This window comes from Triturus cristatus, chromosome 4_2 (genome assembly GCF_964204655.1).
Source record: "Triturus cristatus chromosome 4_2, aTriCri1.1, whole genome shotgun sequence".
NCBI lineage: Eukaryota > Metazoa > Chordata > Amphibia > Caudata > Salamandridae > Triturus > Triturus cristatus.
This window is the reverse complement of record NC_140586.1, coordinates 412,955,991-412,974,969: the sequence shown is the minus strand read 5'-3', so window position 1 is coordinate 412,974,969 and position 18,979 is coordinate 412,955,991. Positions and strand designations below refer to the sequence as shown.

The 18,979-nt window shown below is 43.8% G+C and overlaps 1 protein-coding gene across 7 annotated transcripts in view; it reads left to right on the top strand.

The window, feature by feature from the left end:
- FRRS1 (ferric chelate reductase 1) overlaps positions 1 to 18,979 on the top strand; it is a 216,090-nt gene that overhangs the window by 138,587 nt on the left and 58,524 nt on the right. For all 7 annotated transcript variants that reach the window (XM_085601864.1, XM_085601865.1, XM_085601870.1 and 4 more), the window contains 2 exons: positions 10,816 to 10,931; positions 18,800 to 18,886. In XM_085601864.1, coding sequence (XP_085457990.1) covers positions 10,816 to 10,931; positions 18,800 to 18,886 — 203 coding nt within the window. The remainder of the gene's footprint in view (positions 1 to 10,815; positions 10,932 to 18,799; positions 18,887 to 18,979) is intronic.

Below are 18,979 nucleotides of genomic sequence, written 5' to 3'. Positions count from 1 at the left end.
TGATAGCCAAGTGTGTTCTTCTGGTTAGGCCAGACATTCCATTGAAAAGTCCTTTTTATTTTATTAATATTATTGGTGCAGTTTAGCAATTCATCTGATTTAGGTTTGACATTGCAACTTTTTTTAGTTTGGTTAAAGGGGGCATAGGAAATAAACAGAGGTCAAAAAGTGTAATTTACTATTTAAATTACCATTGGAATCTTTGCTCTCTGCTACAGAAAATGTTGAATGGAATTAGACAGACCTTGACATGAAACTAGAACTTTACTCAAGGAAGTTTCTTTACTTGGTTTAGTGTAATACCCTTAAGTAATTTTCAAGAAAGTAATGTTACACAAATGTGTGTGGTGAGCATGAAAGTGTTATAAAGTTAGATATATCTTGACTGTTCATTACAGATTCTTCATGAACCGTAAATAAAACTAATAAGCTATGTGATTTGATGAGGAGGCTTTTCTTCTGTCTTTCTTCAGCTTTGGGCCTCTAGACCCAAAGCTGTAACCGCAAACTCAAATTATCTATTTGGCTGTCCGCAACAGAGAAAATCCAGTTGCAGCTGCTATTACTGTAAGCAGAACTCTGTCCTCATGCCCTGAAAATAAAAAGTGTCAAAGCAATAAGGGGGATGGGGGAGCATAGGTGGTGCATCTCAAATGGACCCCTGGTGTCAAAATGTTAAATAAAATTCGATTCTGCCGTTGGATTCGTGAACCTGCTGTGAAGATCTCAATCTAGAACTGGCTCATCAAATGCAAAGTTTATGGCCTCACAGCATTAATACAAAAAAGTAACAACTCCTAAAAGTACATTCAATAACAACACGTACTTAAATACACGTACTTAAATAAATGATGCTACATTAATAGTCCTCTCATGCAAAGTGTTAATGGTAGTGTGATGTGTAATCTCATCTGTAAGATTATTTATGGCATTTGTGTTTGCATCTTCCTCATAAAGAGTGGGTCATTGCATTTGGTGAGCAGGTTATGGTTTGCATTACTGTTGTGCTGAACACCGTTGTTCATAGCAAGGGTAGTGCTCCCATTGTAGTTGGGTGAAGAGCCCGGGCAAAGGCCAGGCCCTGCTTCCAACCCCCACTGCAGATGGCCGTCTGTTTGTGGCTGGAGAAAGTAGTTTTTCATGAAAAAACACTAAATCAGCTGAAACAAAAAACACAATTAGGCACAGTTAAGATTAGGTATGGTTCAGTGAACAATACAATTAAAATATCATGATATTCAACAGTTATCATATTTAGCACTTCATAACTTGCACTCCCGGCATGCTCATTACACCATTTTCCTTTTTTTTTATTATTTTTTTTTTTATTAATGTTCCACAAGCCATACAATTACAGTTGTCAATCAAACATAAAGGCCACAAATAGTTACACATAACTTTCATATATGACAGAGCTAATCATAAATATTTACTCATCAAAATAATCTTTTAGCGGGCGCCAAATAATAAGGCCAAATCGTCTCTTGCGTGGTTTTTTCAGCATATACATACTGGTTTCAAGGTTATACAGATTAAATATCTTAGAGCGCCACATATCAAAACTCGGTGCTTGTGGTTGCAACCATGCTGTAGCTATTGACAAACGTATCACAGCTGCTATAATAAAAAGAAAAAAACAAAACTCAAAAAGAGGATGCCCTTGGGTGGTTTCCTCCCCAATGCCCAGTAAATAAATTTGATGACAATGAAACAGATTTACCAAGTACATAACCCAAAAAGTTTGAAATTTGATTAAAAAAAGGCGTTAAGGAAGGACAAGTATAAAACACATGTACTATATCAGCTTTGCATGCTTTACAGCGAAAGCATTCACCCGAATTTGAATATAGGGAAGAGCTGCCCCATTTCATCATCACCGCAGGTGTGCGATATAAATTGAAAATAGTTTTGTATAATTGAGTTTTTAGTGACGCAGAGTAGAGAACCATATGGGCCATTTTGATCGATTCTTGAATGTTAATAGATGTAGATAACAGCCGACAAGACCATTTCTCATTAGTTTTATCAATATCATCTATGCGCTGTGCAATAAGCTCCTTGTAAATAGTACCGATAGGTGATTGCGATCTAATAACATCAATAATACGGATTGAAGACAGCGACGCGGTATGCTTGTGAAGAAAATCGCGGATCTGTAAATATTTAAAGAATTGGTTGTTAGATAAATCAAATTGCTGTCTAAGTGTATCAAAAGAAAGAAAAACACCCGCGGCAGAAACAAAATCACCCAGGCATGTGATACCTTTAGAACGCCAGCATCGTACCACTGAATCGCCAAAAATAGAAGGTAGTAGATAAGGTGCCCTAAGTGGAGTGTATATCATAAATTTGGGTATATTGCAGATTTTCCTAACAGATTTCCATACATTAAAAGCAGAGATGTCTTAAACCGGGTGCGCTTGTAATAGCTACCATCAATATTGGAGATCAAACATTTCTTTGCTATCGAGCCAAGCGTAATTTTATAGATTGAAGGTGTTTCGGCCACATTAGACATTTCCTCTCCAGTCAAGAGAATACGCATCCTTAAAAGTAAACATGAAATCTGATAGAGAGCAAAATCCGGGACTCCCCATCCACCACGGGCAGGTGGCAGCGTCATAAAACGTGAAGCTCTGCGAATTCTTCCTGGAGCCCAAAGATATTTCTCACAGACCGATTTGTAATTGGCGAATCTGGTATCCAGGAATCAAAAGGGGAACAGCACGAAAAAAGTACAGTACTCTAGGTAATATAATCATTTTGAGAAAATTAGCTCTGCCAACCAGGGTTAGGGGAAGACTCTGCCACGACTCCAGTGCATGTTTGGTTTTATCCAATATATCGATCCAATTAACACTAACCAAATCCTCCAACTTAGGCCTGATCTTGATACCCAAGTATACCACTTCGTCCACAATCCTGCTATCAAAAGCTAGCGTTTGGTCCGTACACAAGCATTGTGTCTTAGCTTTATTGAGTTTATACCCAGAGTATCTGCCAAAACATTCCGCTAGTTGTTTTATAGAGGGTAAAGCAGTAGCTAAATCTGACGTAATGACAGCTATATCATCCGCGTAAGCGAGAACGCTGTACTTCGTGCCTTGAGCTATAAAGGGGGGGATTTGTGAGTTAAAATCGAGCATTCTAATGAAAGGATTAATCTAAAAAGCAAAAAGAATAGGGGAACAAGGACAGCCTTGCCGGGTCCCTCTACTGATCTGAACCTCCTCCGATTTAAGACCCATAGCACATATCCTTGCAGTAGGGGACCGATAAAAAATCTGAAGAGCCCGAAGAAAACCTGGGTTAAACCCTAAGCGTACCATAACCTCCCATAAAAAAACTCCATGACACGCGGTCAAAGGCCTTCTCGGCGTCTAGCAGGACAAGACCCAGAGATCTGGAGTCAACCTGCGCGACGTCGAGAAGTGCAATGACCCTATTAATGTGATCGACCGTCCCCCGTCCTGGCACAAAGCCATGCTGCTGTGGTGATACCAAACCTGCAACAAGCGGAGCCATACGATTTGCTAACAGTTTAGCATATAATTTACCATCGCAGTTAACCAACGATATCAGGCGATATGACCCTGGTTGATGAGGAGGTTTCCCCTTCTTTGGAAATACAACTACATGGGCAGCATCCCATGACTGGGGAGGAAATCCCAACCTTGCCGCTTGGAAAGTATTCAGAAGATCCTCACGGAGTTCTTGGGAAAAGGTCTTATAGATCTCTGATGGAAGAGAGTCTGGACCGGCCGCCTTGCCCGAGGGCAATTTAAACAGTGCGCGCTCGATTTCTTCGGCAGAAAATGGCAGATCCAATCTCTCTGCCACAGCAGAATCAAGCCTATTCCATTCTAGCACTGGTAGCCCGAAATCGGGTGGAGAATCGCCAACATCCGGCTGGCTATACAACTCCGAATAAAATTGGTGAAAAACTTTCATAATAGCCAGAGGTTCATAAACTAATACCTGTTGGTCGTTATAGATAGAATTAATTTTAGATATTTGTTTTTTTGCCCGAATCCTTTGAGCTAAGCATCTCCCTGCAGATTCCCCTTAACTCATACAACTGTTTCCTATAAAGGTGATATCTCTAGGGCCCATACAAGATTAATCTTAGCTTTACAGCGAGCTAGTCTATCAAGGCAGTCCTTAGGATCATCAGCTGCCTGTAGTTGAGCTATAAGATCTACTTCAGCGTTCCGTAAATGAGTAAATGGCTGCATCAAATTTTGTTTGCGCAATCTTTGAGCATGTAGGGCAAAGCTGAGGACCTCACCTCTAAAACATGCCTTAAAGGAATCCCAGACTACCGCGGGTTCAGCTGAACCACGGTTAAGATGGAAAAAGTCTGGGATCCACCTTTTCATATAGTTCACAAAAGAAATATCAAGCAGCAACTTCCTATCAAAAGTGAAAGTCTTACTATATCTTATAGTAGCCACATTAGAAAAGGAGATAGCCACAGGAGCATGATCGGATAAGAGACTAGGATAGACTTGAATTTGGCTACAGGAGGCCCAGGCAACAGGAATAATAAAACAATCCAGCTGAAATAGCTTAGTGTGGGGTGGAGAGAAAAAAGTATAACCAGGTGTTTGTGGATATAAAAAATTCCACCCATCAACCAAACCATGATCGGCCATCAGATTCTTTAAAGCTTGAAAAACCTTAGGTTTACGACCCCTGTATAGCCAGGGAGAAGAGCTTGCCCAATCGCTATCCAAATGGAAATTGAGATCTCCACAACACACAACTGGTGAGGGCCATAGAGCAAGCTCACCATTTAAAAAATCAAAAACATTAGCTTCGTCAAGATTAGATCCATATATAGTACAAAGGGTAAACCGTTTATCTCCAACTAAACAGTCAAGAATAACCCATCGGCCATGTATATCTGCCAAGAAGCGCTCAGTTTTAACTAAAGAGGGGCGAGCAAGAATGGCCACCCCCCACGTTGTATCTGATTGTTTCGAGGCGACCAGAGTAACATACCCCAAATCATCTAACTTCTGGCGTACAGACCACGAAATATGTGTTTCCTGAATACACACAATATCGGGGTTAATGAGTTTCAATTCCATTTGCATCTTCCTTCGTTTCTCATAATTATTAAGGCCACAAACATTATAAGTTACGATTTTTAAATTCAAATTGGCCATTAAATTCAACGTTTAGGAGCCCTTTAGTAAATCTAATCATAAATGCTTCAAACAAAAAAACACAGAAAAGAGTCAAACAGTTGGAACATATTTTTTGCTTTTATCCCTCCCATCCCACACCTCGGCCCATGCCTTCCCTCCACCCTACCGAACCCACCCACCCCACCATCAACCTTCCCCCCTCCCACCGCACCCTCCCAAAAATGAGGCATTAGGACCAGAGTCCTAGTGATGGGGAGCTGGAAACACTCACCCGCGGTACCCCATACCCAGAAAAAAACATAAATATAACTAAAGCACACTTGCCACCTTAGCCTCGTTATTATCTGCAGCTCAGTTCACAGGCGCCAACTGTTGCAAATATTCCTTAGCCAATACCTCTGGAAAAAAAAACCTGTTTTGACCCTGAACCACTACCTTTAACTTTGCGGGGTTCATTAAGAACACCTGCGCACCTTTCGCTTGAAACCTAGGTATTAGCTGACGAAGGTGCCATCTGCGAGACACTGTTTCATGCGAAAAATCTGGCCTAACAAAAAAATAGATCCCTTTGGCCAATCTCTTACGGTTTGGACGCGCCAAATCGTAAACCGCTTCTCTAGCTAGAAAATTATTAATTGAGGTCAAGATGGCACGAGAATATACAGGTTCTGATCCTGAGTGAGTAGCTTGTTGTTTTCTATGGATAGGGAATCGATGGGCTCTCTGAATCTCTATCCCCCAATCCCACTGGGAAAGCTCCGGAAAAGCCTCTGTAAACAGTTGGATAATAAACTGTCTCGGATCATCCCGCTCTGCCCCCTCCGGAATACCCAACACTCGTAAATTGCTCCGTCGCATCTGATTTTCAAGCTCAGATAATTTCCAGGTGGCATCATCTTTTTAGTTTTTTTAGTGCAGTCACCGTATCTTTTTGCGTTGATAGTTCATCCTCCAGCGCTGAGATGCGGTTTTCAGTTTCATTACCTCTAATACCAATCTCAGCGCTTGACTTATTAATGCGTCTGACAGCATTTTGTAGTTTGCGACAGGCACCCTGTGTTCTGGCATTCTCTAACCTAGTCTCCGCTCTATGTGAGATCATCGTCTCATAAATCATTTCCAGCTTGATAGGTTTAGGAGAGTCAAATGAATTAAACATAGCAGGATTCCCTGGGTCCGCTTCATGGCCTGAAGCGGGAGGCTTTACAGTGGAGAATGAATAATCCCATGCCAAGTTCTCCCCTAGGGCATTAGGGGTGTTATCAGGTAAATTGCCCCCTAAATCCTTCTCCTCTTCACTCAAGGTTTTGTTGTTTTTCCGAACTGTACCACAAGGGGCCATATTCATATATCCACCCGTTATGCAGTCATCAATTTCTCCCTGCTCATACTCTGCCCAATCCCTGCTGGTCACATCATCATCAGATGTGGTAGACCCATCTGATAAAGAAAAAAGTTATCTAATAAGTCATTATCTGGATTAGACCCGGCCTGGTCAGTACCTAGCCCATCTTGAGTTACCGCAGTTTTTGGAAAGTCGGTAGGCTTAGAAGGGAGAACTACAGGTCCCAGCATGCATCCTGATAAGCCAGCCAACACATTTGAAGTCTCGACCTCCAAGTCCAAAGCGCTTCCTATCGCTGATTGACTACTGTGACTCACCGGTGTTGCACCCCTCATGTCCGCCAAATTATTTCCCTCCAAGGTGGTGTGGGGGACAGCGTCCAAAGTCTGTTGTATCCCACTATCTGCCGATCTGTTCAGGAGCTGTGTCGAAGCTTTAGTTGCTCGCTTGACGAACAGAGGAGCCATCTGTTTAACGGCGGGTGAAGTGGCCGAGGAAGAACAGATTTTGCCCGTAGGGGTCCTAGAACGGGGGAGCAAGCTAGAATCGGAGCCATCATTCAGCCCGATACCCGCAGCCGTTACCTTTGCCTGACCCCCAGCTGCAGAGTCCACGTTCACAGCTTACTTGCCGGCGCGGGACTTTGAATTCTTTATCGGAAGCTTAGGAGCTGTTTTCGGCGGCATTCCTGTAGTGGTCTGAAGGGCCCTGCCAGCCGCCAGAGCCAGAGCAATGAACGAGCACCAGCTCCTCCGGCGCGAAGGGCAAAAGCGCCAGACTCCTCCACGCACACAGATCACAGCGGACGCCGCAGTAAGTATATTCATCGCCGGAGGCGATTTCAGCTACAAACACGGGCACCGCTTTTCTCTTCTCTCGCAGGATGGGGTGTCATATCTTATGCGTTAAAACCTTCTAGGCGAAATCATCTTCGTGGCGGTGTCAATGAGGGGAATCGCCGCGGGGAGTGCAGGGTCCAGCTCACTCGGCCGATGGACCGGCCGCCATCTTGCCTCGCCATTACACCATTTTCCTAATGCACATGTAAAATAAAATTCCATCCAAAAGGAACATGGGATTATGGTGCAAGTTATGTTGTGTGCTGCATACCTTGACTGACAACGTTTAGAGTTTGTTTGGCTTTGTGTTCACTGATTTAAAACTAACCTTTATCTCTTTTCTCCGCCCCCCCCCCCCCCCATGGAAAAAACATATATTTTACATAATATGCTATGGTATTTAAAATACCTGTGGCCTAATAACACGTTGTTTAGGGCAATTGTACTAATAAATGCCCAATCATAACATTTGTTACCACATAACGCGGGTCAAATTTGAGTTGATTACCACAGTACAGCAACATTTACCTATGAAAAACACATTTCAATGTTTCACAAATTGCATGGAACAATTACATAGGTGAACAACTCTCTTGCTACTCATGATTCAATTTGATTTTACTATACTACACAAATGTAACTCCTTTTGTTACAACTAGTACACATGGAAAATATAGTATGGCTCACACCATATATGCAGTTGCACAGAGTGAAATATTGTATGTTATTACCATTGTTGAGGAAGGGGAGGAAAATCATCGCCCACTCAGTTTCGCTGCTTGTGAGTCATTGCCCCGCCCCACACTCAATGATGGTGATAGATTTCATATAATACTCTTGGCATCTGCATACATATTAGATGTCACAGATGACATGCAGGCCCTGTGCTAGTCCCTTTTCCACATTATCACTGTGCGTGTTTTTTTTTTTTATCATACTTAGTTGTACTGTGAATTTTCTTAAAATCAGGATGGGAGTCTAGTCTTTGATCTATGAACCCGGCAACCAAAACAGGAGCTTTTTAAAAAAAATATTTGACCACATCTCCACTTCATCCTTTAGGTCAAGCGATACCACCCTGTCTGCTTTAACTTTACTGGCTCTTTTCTTGTAACGATATAGGGTTCCTACAGCAAAAAGTGTCAGTTGCTGCCAGGTAATCAGATTGCTTGCGTTTGTAAACCCTTTTTGGGTTAACTCACCCAACCAGAGATCTTTTAAAATTAACCCTTCGAAGCCCTGTGACACCATTTTAATGCTAATATCAAAAAACATCTGAACAGATTTACGCCAACCCCCAAAGGGCAACTGTTCTAAAAACATGTGTCTTGAATTTTATTTCAAGTCTGGCATCCTACTAATTTGGCATGTAAACAGACCCTAGGCCTGCCCTTGACATTGCGAGGTCCCAGACCTGTCATGTGGGCTCACCAAGCGTATCCTTCTAGTCAACAGTGGACTGCATTCTTACTCTTGGGTGAGGCACATAAAGCTGTAGTGGTAGTTTACCCTATTGTTTTAATCTTTGGTGTGACCAGAGCTTTTTATCGGTCTGTGAGGATGTTATCTACTGAACCTTCTATTGTAAAGATTTACTATTATGTGAAACCAAAGCCTTGTGCTCCCATCCCATGTTTATGTAGAGTGCATGTATAATATGCATGTTGTACATATGTGGTAATAGTCTGATGATTGAATCAAGCAGGATCCATATTGGAGACCATAGGTTCTAACATAGCACAAGAGAAAGAATTAGGGCAGCTTTTCCCAGGCTGTGAGGGAAAATGTATTGCCTCCTTTCCTGTGACTAGAGGGTTGAGACCCACACACTGAAGTGAAGAGAATGGAGGCCGAGATACCTTTAGAAATATTATGAAGACTTTGTTAGCAAGGGGCTGATGATTAGTTCTTCCTGACCGCTGCTATCTAGTAGACGGTAAGGATGAAAGCTGGACTGTAGTTTCTGTTGTTCAAAGTGAGGAAGTTTCTAGGCCAGGCCTGCCCTTTTGTCTGACACCAATTACTACTTCATATTGTGGGTACTCCAGGGAGCCCCTCTGCCACCTGCTGTGAGTAGCCTCTCTTTAGAAATGGGCTGTGTTCGGTGGACCTGTGAAAGAGACACATTTCATGGAATGTTCCACTAGCCTCTTCGTGCAGTTCATAGAATGAACTGCATTAAGATGTGCCTGAAGCGTGTTACCTGGCAGCCAGCTGTGGGTCTGATCGTTGAATACTGACGATGCTGATGAGGAGCAAAGGAACTACATCACTCAGAGTGCCCCCTCTGCCCAAGGATTTTCCATTGCTGGATATCATCGTCAAGAGAAGATTCGATCTGTAGGCTGCAACAATATTTGGCAGCGCACTGAGGAACTGAGTCTTGATATGAAGACCCACCTCCCTGACACCACAGCACTGCAGCAAATATGCATGTTGTGAAGCAGGATGGTACAAATCCATCCACCACCCTCCCAGGAATGTTGAAAGTGTCTTGCAGGTAAACCACCGGGCTTATACTACTCCCAGAACCAAGTGCCACAAAGGCACAGGCCTTTCCACTGTGTAGTCTGGTACTGTTAAATTAAGACTCAGGAAAAATAACTGGGCTGCGTACTAAACACTGAGATGTTTGAGAACTGCACTTGAGCCTAGTTGCATAGACTAGTGGGGACAGTACCTGCAGGAACCTTAATCCAGGAAGGGAGAAAGGCGATTACTGGGAAGGTAGAAGAGTGAAAATGCTTTAATGATCGGACACTGCATTCTAGAACCCTGTCTTTATACACATTGATTGTACAGGATTTAGTTTTGCTGTGAGAATAGAAAGTGCTCTCTTAAAGTAATTTCTTTTTCATAAAGATATGCACTGGTCTAGATATTACTTTGTCTGTTGGTTGATTGTTAAAATCTCAGTTCTTGACACTCCATTACTTCCCTGAGAAACCTCTGACTGCTGACCCTTGCTACTCTGAGTGTTTAGTGCTGAAAGCGTGGTTCTTGTCCCAGTTTACAGAGCCATGGTAGGGCGCTCCACAGTGGCAAACAACCTCAGGCCCCGAAGTTTGGTCCCAGTAGTCCCTGTCTGCACCGTGGCTCCTGAACTGCATCTGATACAAACTCTCATTAAAACATGTTGGATTGGAAATGGGGTTCATCCTTTTTTTAAGGGACTTCTTCCATGCCGTATTTTTCATACCAATTAAGGAAACTAAGGATGTGTTTAAGGTTGAATCTATTTTTCTAGAATTGTTCAGCTTATTGTAGTTCCTGTGCAAGGTAAGGACACATAAATCACAAATACTTAAAGCTAGCTAACTACTGGCATGCAACACCATATTTCTATCTTTCAGTGTAAAAAAAATGTAACACCTTACAAATGAGCTAATGTAATTTTAAAATTGCATAATTTTGTCCCTTGCTGTCTTACTTTATCTTTGCCACCATGCTAAGGCAGCTCACTGCTTTCTTTTAACAGGTGCTCTGATGTTTGTGGCATGGATGACTCTAGTTAGCATTGGTGTTCTTGTTGCTCGCTTCTTTAAACCAGTTTGGCCTGATGGGACAATATTTGGAGAGACGATTTGGTTTCAGGTAGGTACAAAAGTATCCTGCAAAGTTACAGAAACAGTCTATGATCACTGCAAAGAATTGTGACAAGCGAGTGGGGTTAGTAAGAAAGACATGCATTTGGTGGAATTGCAAATGTTTTGTTGTGTGGTTTCTTTGATCTGATAAAGTCTAGTCCCTCTCTTCTTTCCCTTTCAACTTGCTGAATGTCCAGCTCAACTGGCCGCAAAAAGATCACTCTTAAATAGTATCTAATAGGCTCTGCTTTATAAGCCTGGGGATGTGTGCCTAGTGCCCCCCATGCACAGTAACACGCAAAGGTCTTTTTCCTTGGATCTTACACTGTCTTGCTAATCCTAGCTTACAGGCTCCCACTCTTCTACACCCAGGTTTTGATGCACCTCTCTATTTTGACCTGATGTGAGCCGGGAGCTCATTCCAGTTTTTGGCTGCGATGTAAGAGAAGGATCTTCCGACTGCTCTGGCTTTGAGGATGCGCGGGATTTTGGCGAGTGCGAGGTTGGCTGATCGGAGGTTTCTTTTGGGTACGTGGAAGGGGATTCTGTCGATGTATGTGGCCTGGTGTTGTGTAGGCATTTGTAGGTATGGGTGAGGATTTTGAAAGTGACTCTTTTCTCCACGGGGAGCCAGTGGAGCTTTCGTAAGTGTTGGCTGATGTGCTTGTGCCGAGGGATTCCAAGGACAAGTCTGGCAGCGGTGTTCTGTATCCTCTGCAGTTTGCAGAGTAGGGACTTGTCTATGCCGGCGTAGAGTGCGTTTCCATAGTCCAGTCTGCTGGTGATGAGTGTGTGAGTGACTGTCTACCTTGACTCGGGGGAGGGATCCATTTGAACGTCTTACCGAGGATGCCGAGGGTGTTGAAACAGCTGGAGGCGACGGCGTTTACCTGTCGGTTCATGGTGAGGGATGAGTCTAGTATGATGCAGAGGTTTCTGGCGTGGTCTGAGGGGGTCGGTGGGTTGCCATAGGGCAGTGGGCCACCAGGTGTTGTCCCATGTTGAAGGGGTAGTTCCAAGGATGAGGACTTCTGTCTTCTCGGTATTGAGCTTTAGGCAGCTGTTGGTCATCCAGACTGCGACGTCCTGCATTCCTTTCTGAAAGTTGAGTATGGCGGTGGTGGGGTCTCTGGTGAGGGAGAGGATGAGCTGGGTGTCATCAGCGTAGGAGGCCATGTTGTCGGATGATGGCGGCGAGGGGGGCCATGTAGATATTGAAGAGGATATGGTTTAGTGATGACCCCTGTGGCACTCCGCAGGTGAATTCCGTGGGATCGGAGAGGAAGGATGGCAGTCTGATCCTTTGGCTTATTCTGGTGAGGAATGATCGGAACCAGTCTAGGGCAGTTCCTTGCATGCCGGCGTTGTGTAGTCTGGCGATGAGTGTGCGGTGGGAGACGCTGTCAAGGGCTGCTGATAGGACGAATAGGATCAGGACTGCGGAGTTGCCTTGGTCCAGGAGGGTGTGGATGTCATCTGTGGCGAGGTCTGGTAATTCTTGAGGTCCGTAGGGTCAGCTGAGGGCTTCTTGAGCAAGGGCCTGACTTATGCGAGTTTTCAGTCGTCTGGGAAGGTGCCTGTTTCGAAGGTGGTGTTGATGGTGCGTTGTAGTTCGGGTGCAATGGCAGTGGCGGCTCTGTGCTAGATGTGTGGAGGGCAGGGGTCGGTGGGGGCCCGGAGTGGATGCCTTTCATGGTGGAGGCTGTGTCTTCGGCCGTGATTGCAGTCCAGGTGAAGATGGTGGGCTGGCTGGTGTCTGGGGGCGGGCAAACTGAGGTGTCTGGTGGATGGTCGACGAAGTTGTCGCAGAGCTTTTTGATCTTGAGGTGGAAGTAGGTTCCAATCTTATCGCAGAGATCTTGGGAAAGGGTGATGTCTGTGGTTTCGCTGCGGGGGTTGGTGAATTCCTGGATGATGCTGAAGAGTTCCTTGGAATTGCTGGAGTTGGCAGGGATTTTGTTGTGGATGAAAGTTTTTTTGGTGGTGCTGATTCAGTTGTGGTAGTCCGTCATAGTGTCCTTGTAGGTGGTGTTGTTTCAAGGTGTCTTGTTGTTTCTCCAGTTCTTCTCAAGGCATCTGCAGGTGCGTCTGGCTTCTTGGAGATCGGTGGTGAACCAGGCGGCTTTCCTGGGGCGCTGTTTGTCGGGCTTGCGTAGCGGGCGTGCTTGTCTGCGGCGTTGGAGATCCACGTGTGGAATTCACTGGCTGCTAGGTTGGCGTCGGATGCCGGAGTGTGGTTGTCTCAGGTGAAGGTGGATTAGAGTTGTTAGTCGGTGACTTTGCTCCAGTTCCTTCCTGGTGGGCGTGTGGCTGGTTTGGGTGGCTTCGGTTTGTCGACGAGTAAGTGTACACAGTGGTGGTCAATCCATAGGGGTTGCATTGTGTCGCTGAAGTGGACGCTGTTTCCTGCTGTGAAGTTGGGGTCAAGGGTGTGTCATGCCCTGTGAGTCGGTGTGGTGACGAGCTGTTTGAGTCCGATGTTGGCGAGGTTGTCACGAAGGGTGGTGGAGATGGGGTCGTCGAGGTGGAAGTTCAGGTGTCCGATGAGTATGTAGTTCATTGAGGCGATGGCGTGGGGTGCAATGAGGTCAGTGATGGTGGCGGCGAAGGAGGCCTGGGGATTCTGTAGGCGAGGGTGCCCCGGAGTGTGAAGTTGGGGCACGTCTGGATCTGGAAGTGCAGGTGTTCGGCAGAGGGTAAGGTTTCGCTGGAGGCGATGAGGCGGGGGTGTTCTTGTGGGCAATGGCGAGGCCCCCTCCCTGTTAGTTGAGCCGGTCCTTCCTTCTGGATCTTATATTCGTTCAGGATGGTGGTGTTGATGTCTGGAGCGGAGGTCCAGGTCTCCATGAAGAATGCCATGTCAGGCGAGAGAGTAGAGTAGGTTCCAGATCTGCACGGCGTGTTTGTGCGTAGAGCGCAGGTTGAGGAGGATGCATTTTTGGGTGTCACCGGTGTTGGTTGGGGTTGGTGGCCTTGGCGGTGGTGAAGGTCTGACGACAGTGGAGGCATGAGAACTGGCCGTGTTTGGCGTGGCCTGTTGGCAATCTGAGTTTTCCGGGGTTGAATGGTGGGAGATCCAGGGTCCCTGGCGCTGGTCGCGGTCTGGCCCAGACGGGCTTGCTTTTGGCTCGTCCGTCATTAAGTAGGGGAGGGGGGAGGAAGGAGAGGCTGGGAGGTGGGAGCGGGGGTTTTCCGGGGGGAGGGGCCTCATGGGCAGTAACGACGGTAGGGAGGCAGGCAAAAAAAACAGTGGAGGAAAATAATGCAAGAACACAAATAGACACAATAAACATTGGTGGCACAACAGGGAAAAATAATATAAGTAAACCGGCTGAAAATGGTTATGGTGGCAGCAGGGCGTGAATCGGGCTGAAGGCAGTCTGGTTCCCAGTTGGAGCAGGCAGCAGGCGTGGGCAGCAGCCTCAAACCTCCCAGGAGGTCGGGTCTGGAGGGCAGTAGATGGCACAACGGAACAGCGGGGAGAGAGTGGACCTAGACCGAGGGTCAAAGGTGGTGGTGGAGGAGGAGTGTGGAGCACAAATGCCTAATCTATTTGTTTATTTACTAATGCTCCTGGTTAATCAGCAGTTTAATTAAATTGGCAGTCTTTACGCCAGGATGTCTTGTTGATGATCGTGCTCTAAAAAAAATCCTTCATGTAATAGCACGTTTATCTATATACAAAAATTGAACACATTAGTCCCCCACTGTTGAGTTTTAGGAGGCTGTGCATTAAACCATGATTATGCTTAGTGAATGCATGATTGTTTTAAGATTAATTTTAAGTTCCCTCAGGAGGATACCACTTAATTTCTTGAATATGATATCCAAAAATACAGTTTTGTGGAAAAAAGGAAAACCTGTGATTGAAATTACTGTAACAACTTTTGGGACATAAGTGTTAGTTGTCAGTCACAAACCAATTTTGGGATATAATAAAGTAATATGTACTCTGTTTTGCCTGTTGCTTATTGTTTAGTCTTGGTTTTGCTTCTTCATGATAACTCCACTAATTCTGTTTTCAGGTGCATTTCGCTCAATCAACAAAAATTATTACGTACATTTAAGAAGTAATAAAAACTGAAGAAGTGGTAGATATTTTTAAAATATCATTGCAATGATCGACAAAACGGACACCATGACCTGCAGGACAAAATCCTACGTTTATTGCATGGGTTAGGAAAACTCAAAATAATGAAAGTAAAGTTACATTTAAATGAGGATGTTCATCCTGATGCTCAAAGACACAGACGAGTTGTTTTTCACTTGCAACAATCTGTCGAAAAGGAACTTAATTTTTTGCTTAAACATGACGTCTTTGAACGCTCTTCTGGTCCAACACTATGGGTTAGCCCCATTGTAATAGTGCCTATAAGAGACGGTGAAGGAGCTTGCCGCATCTGCATTGACATGCATCAGGCCAACAAGAGACATCCTGGTCTGCACATTATTGATATGACCACTCATTTGAATGGTGAGAAGTTCTCTCTGCTAAACTAAATAAAGGATATCACCGATTAGAGCTTGAAGAAAAAAAATACAGGTACATAGCAACCTTTTCTACGCATGTTGGTTTGTTTTGCTACAAGCGATTGAGTTTTGGTATATCATCTGCTGCTGAACTTTTCCAACATGTCATTTGATGTATCCTACAGCATGTAGTAAAGTCATCTAACTATAGTGATGACATATTGGTTTTCGGAGCTACACAGAAAGAGCATGACAAAGCTCTCATGCAAGTATGTTATTTGCTGAATGATTCAGATATAACTCTAAATGCTGACAAATGTGAATTCCACAAGAAAAGCTTGAAATTCTTTCAGCCATGTCTATTCTGATGGGGGTATGAAACCTGATCCAGCTAAAGTACAAGTGTTGTCTTCTGCAAATACCCCAGTAAACCTGCTATTTTAAGATAATTTCTTGAATGGCCAGTTACTGTTCTAGTTACATACAAGATTTTGCTACAGCATTGCACCGTTACGAGAACTAAAAAAAAGATTGTGTCTTTTTTATTGGTCACGAGAATGAGAGAAGAGATCAAGCAAGCTATTGAGAGTGCCACTGAAATGGCCTGCTTTGATCCCAAACTTCGTACAGAGGTTGTGGTTGAGGCCAGCCCTGCCAGGTTAGGCGCCATCCTTGCACAGCACAACAGACAGCCCAATGCACGGAGACATAGCAGCATATGTTAGGAAAAGCTTGTCACAAATGGAACATGCTTCTTTTCAGCCTGAAAAAGAAAGGTTGGCAGTGGTCTGGGCTTGCAAATATTTCTGTGTGTTTTGTTGTACAGAAGGCCCTTCACAGTAGTGACTGATCATCAAGCACTGTTGATGATATTCGGCAATCGTAAAGTCAAAATGCCTCCTAGAATTGAACATTAGGGGTTTGGCGCTACAAGAATACAACTAACCGGTTCTTAATCATCCACGGAAAGATCAGAATCCTGCTAATTATTTTTCAAGAGTGCCATTACAATGCCCTGGTACCCCATCTTAGAGAGCGGAGGCTTACATCAATTTTATTGTGAAATCAAGCATACAAGCTGCTATGTTTATAGAACAAATTGTCACTGCCGCAAGCCAAGATAGTGACAAGTTAAAGTTGAAGGACATTATTGCTCATCAATAGTGGAACCAGCACTCTCAACCTTTCATTAATGACAGTGATTATCCAAAACTAAAAAATGTAAGAGATGAACTTTCAGTGACTCAGGAAGGCACACAAATTGTAATTTCCAAGAGTCTCGGAGGGGGGTGTACTGACTATCTTAAAATCTGATAACGGCGCAACTTTTAATAGTCAAGAATTTACCGCCTATCTAAATCACCTCTATATAAAGAATCAAAAAGGCCCTCCTCTTTGGCCCCAGGCCTACGGTTTATGAGTACTATAAAGAAAGCTGTTCAGCGTGCTGCACTGAAGAAGCTACACCTCAAAGTTGTACTCGTCGAACTTACCGTTCGACCACTCACTCAACGACCGGGTAAAGCCTTGCAATTCTTATGTTTGGAAGAGCCATGATGACCAAGCTACCCCAATGGACCAACCTCCGGTCCAAGAATGAGGAAAACATTAATGTTACAAACTTTGGTCACAAACAGAAAAGGAAAATATATGCTGACAGAAGACGCCATGTAAAAGATGCCACCATTACAAGGGTTGATTGAGTGCTTGACAGACAAAGAAACATGGTGACAGCGCAGCATCCTGGGAAGTCCTTTACGACAGATTCTTCTCTTTTCACATGTGGCCCAGCACTCCTCAAGCATCGATGTCAATAGAGAGACTGTGTCCCGAAAGATAGTTGATGACTGTGTCTGCTGATAATTTCACCTCACCTGTGCAGATCAGTTACACTTTGACTGCCAGTTGCCGGTTTCTAATGACCTGATCAGGATTTGTGATTCAGGCGCCATGGCGCCTAATTGAAGCAATGTAATTGCCTGTATTTCTATGATTATCCTTGTTTTTATTTACTTATTTATCTATTTTTAAAAGTTATAACTTGTAATTTTTCAAAGCGGGGGATGTAGTGTCTTGTAAATAAAAGAACGTTGGAACCCTTTGGTTCCCAATTGTACACCGTAGAACTGTGACATAAGTGTTGGAGAGACAAGTTGAAGGCAGGCTCAGAATGTTGCGTTCTGACATACACACATCAGAATAAAGGCAACTCTGTGTGTGTGTGACGTGGTTATTAGCGAGTAACTGGGCTGGCAAGACACTACAGAATGAATGTTTGTGGGTCAGCCAGAGTTGGTAATCCTGAGACTTGACAGTCCATGATGGCGTGTACAGCCTACTTAGTAGAAAATGTCAGTTAGTGAAAGGGCTAGTCCATGGGCCAAAAACGTTTCTGTAGGGGTTTGTTGTGAGTAGAATGCTGGCTTACTTAGTCACGATGTGGAGGTGGACACTGTGGTAAATTGTACTGTACCCTGCTTGCAAAAATGAGTACTTTACGGCCCATGTTGGCTCGAGTCCTGAACTATCGGGACAGAGATGTGAGAAGTTAAGACGTAACGGTGACAGATAAAATCTGCATTGTTGGGCTTTAATCCAGAAAAGTTAGGGTTGCATACCTTTGCTTGTAGCGAGCAAGGTATAATGCTGGACTGTTACCATGCTGGTTGCTCTCCAACCTTATATTATCTCTTAATTCATGGTACTGTAACGTAACCAGTGCCTTGTAGGAGGAGTTAATATCTGCTCTATTTACCCATAAGCTTATCATCCCAAGATCTTGAAGTGACGTTTTAACGTAGTTGAACCGAGGGATAGATTGCACGCTATCTAATTAAAAAACATCTTTCACAATGTCACACATGAACTTTAGCTCTGGAGCATACCATAGTTTGACCCATAAAAGGACAAGTGCCTGTCATATTAAATCTTCTAGGAACCCTAGCTCTACCTCAATATGATAAGTAAAATATATTTACCTACCTGTTAACGTACCTGGCCTTATAATTCCATTTACTTGATGAATTGGAATTGCTCGATTGCCATATAATTTGGAGACTGTACTGTAAAATGCCATTTTAACTTGTGAATGCAGTGCATAGAGGAAAAATGTTAGTTACCTGTAACAGTAGGTATGCAACTTGAACCTATTTGAGATTCACATATTGAGCATCATTCTGCGGTCTAGTGGGTGGTTTCTAGAAGGTCTCATTACTTGTCTGAAAATTTGGTGTTGTCAGTATGACTCCGGGAACGTCGAGCTGAAGCCCACAATGAATTGTGCTGCATGTGTTATTTTAAGATTCTGTCACAAGCGCAGTAGCTTTCTGATCAAGATGGAAACCTAATAAATTGTACATTAACATTGTTTGCATGATATTTAAATTAAATTGATGTTTCTTTTAGGTGCATCGCATTTTGATGGTTTCCACTATACTTCTGACTTGTACAGCTTTTGTTCTTCCTTTCCTGTACAGAGGAGGCTGGAGCAAAGTAAGAGGTTATTGATTATATTTTCCTGATTTAAAGGTTTTTTTATTTAAAGATCTCGGCACTATGCTGCTTTTTCCTAGTATATACACCCAG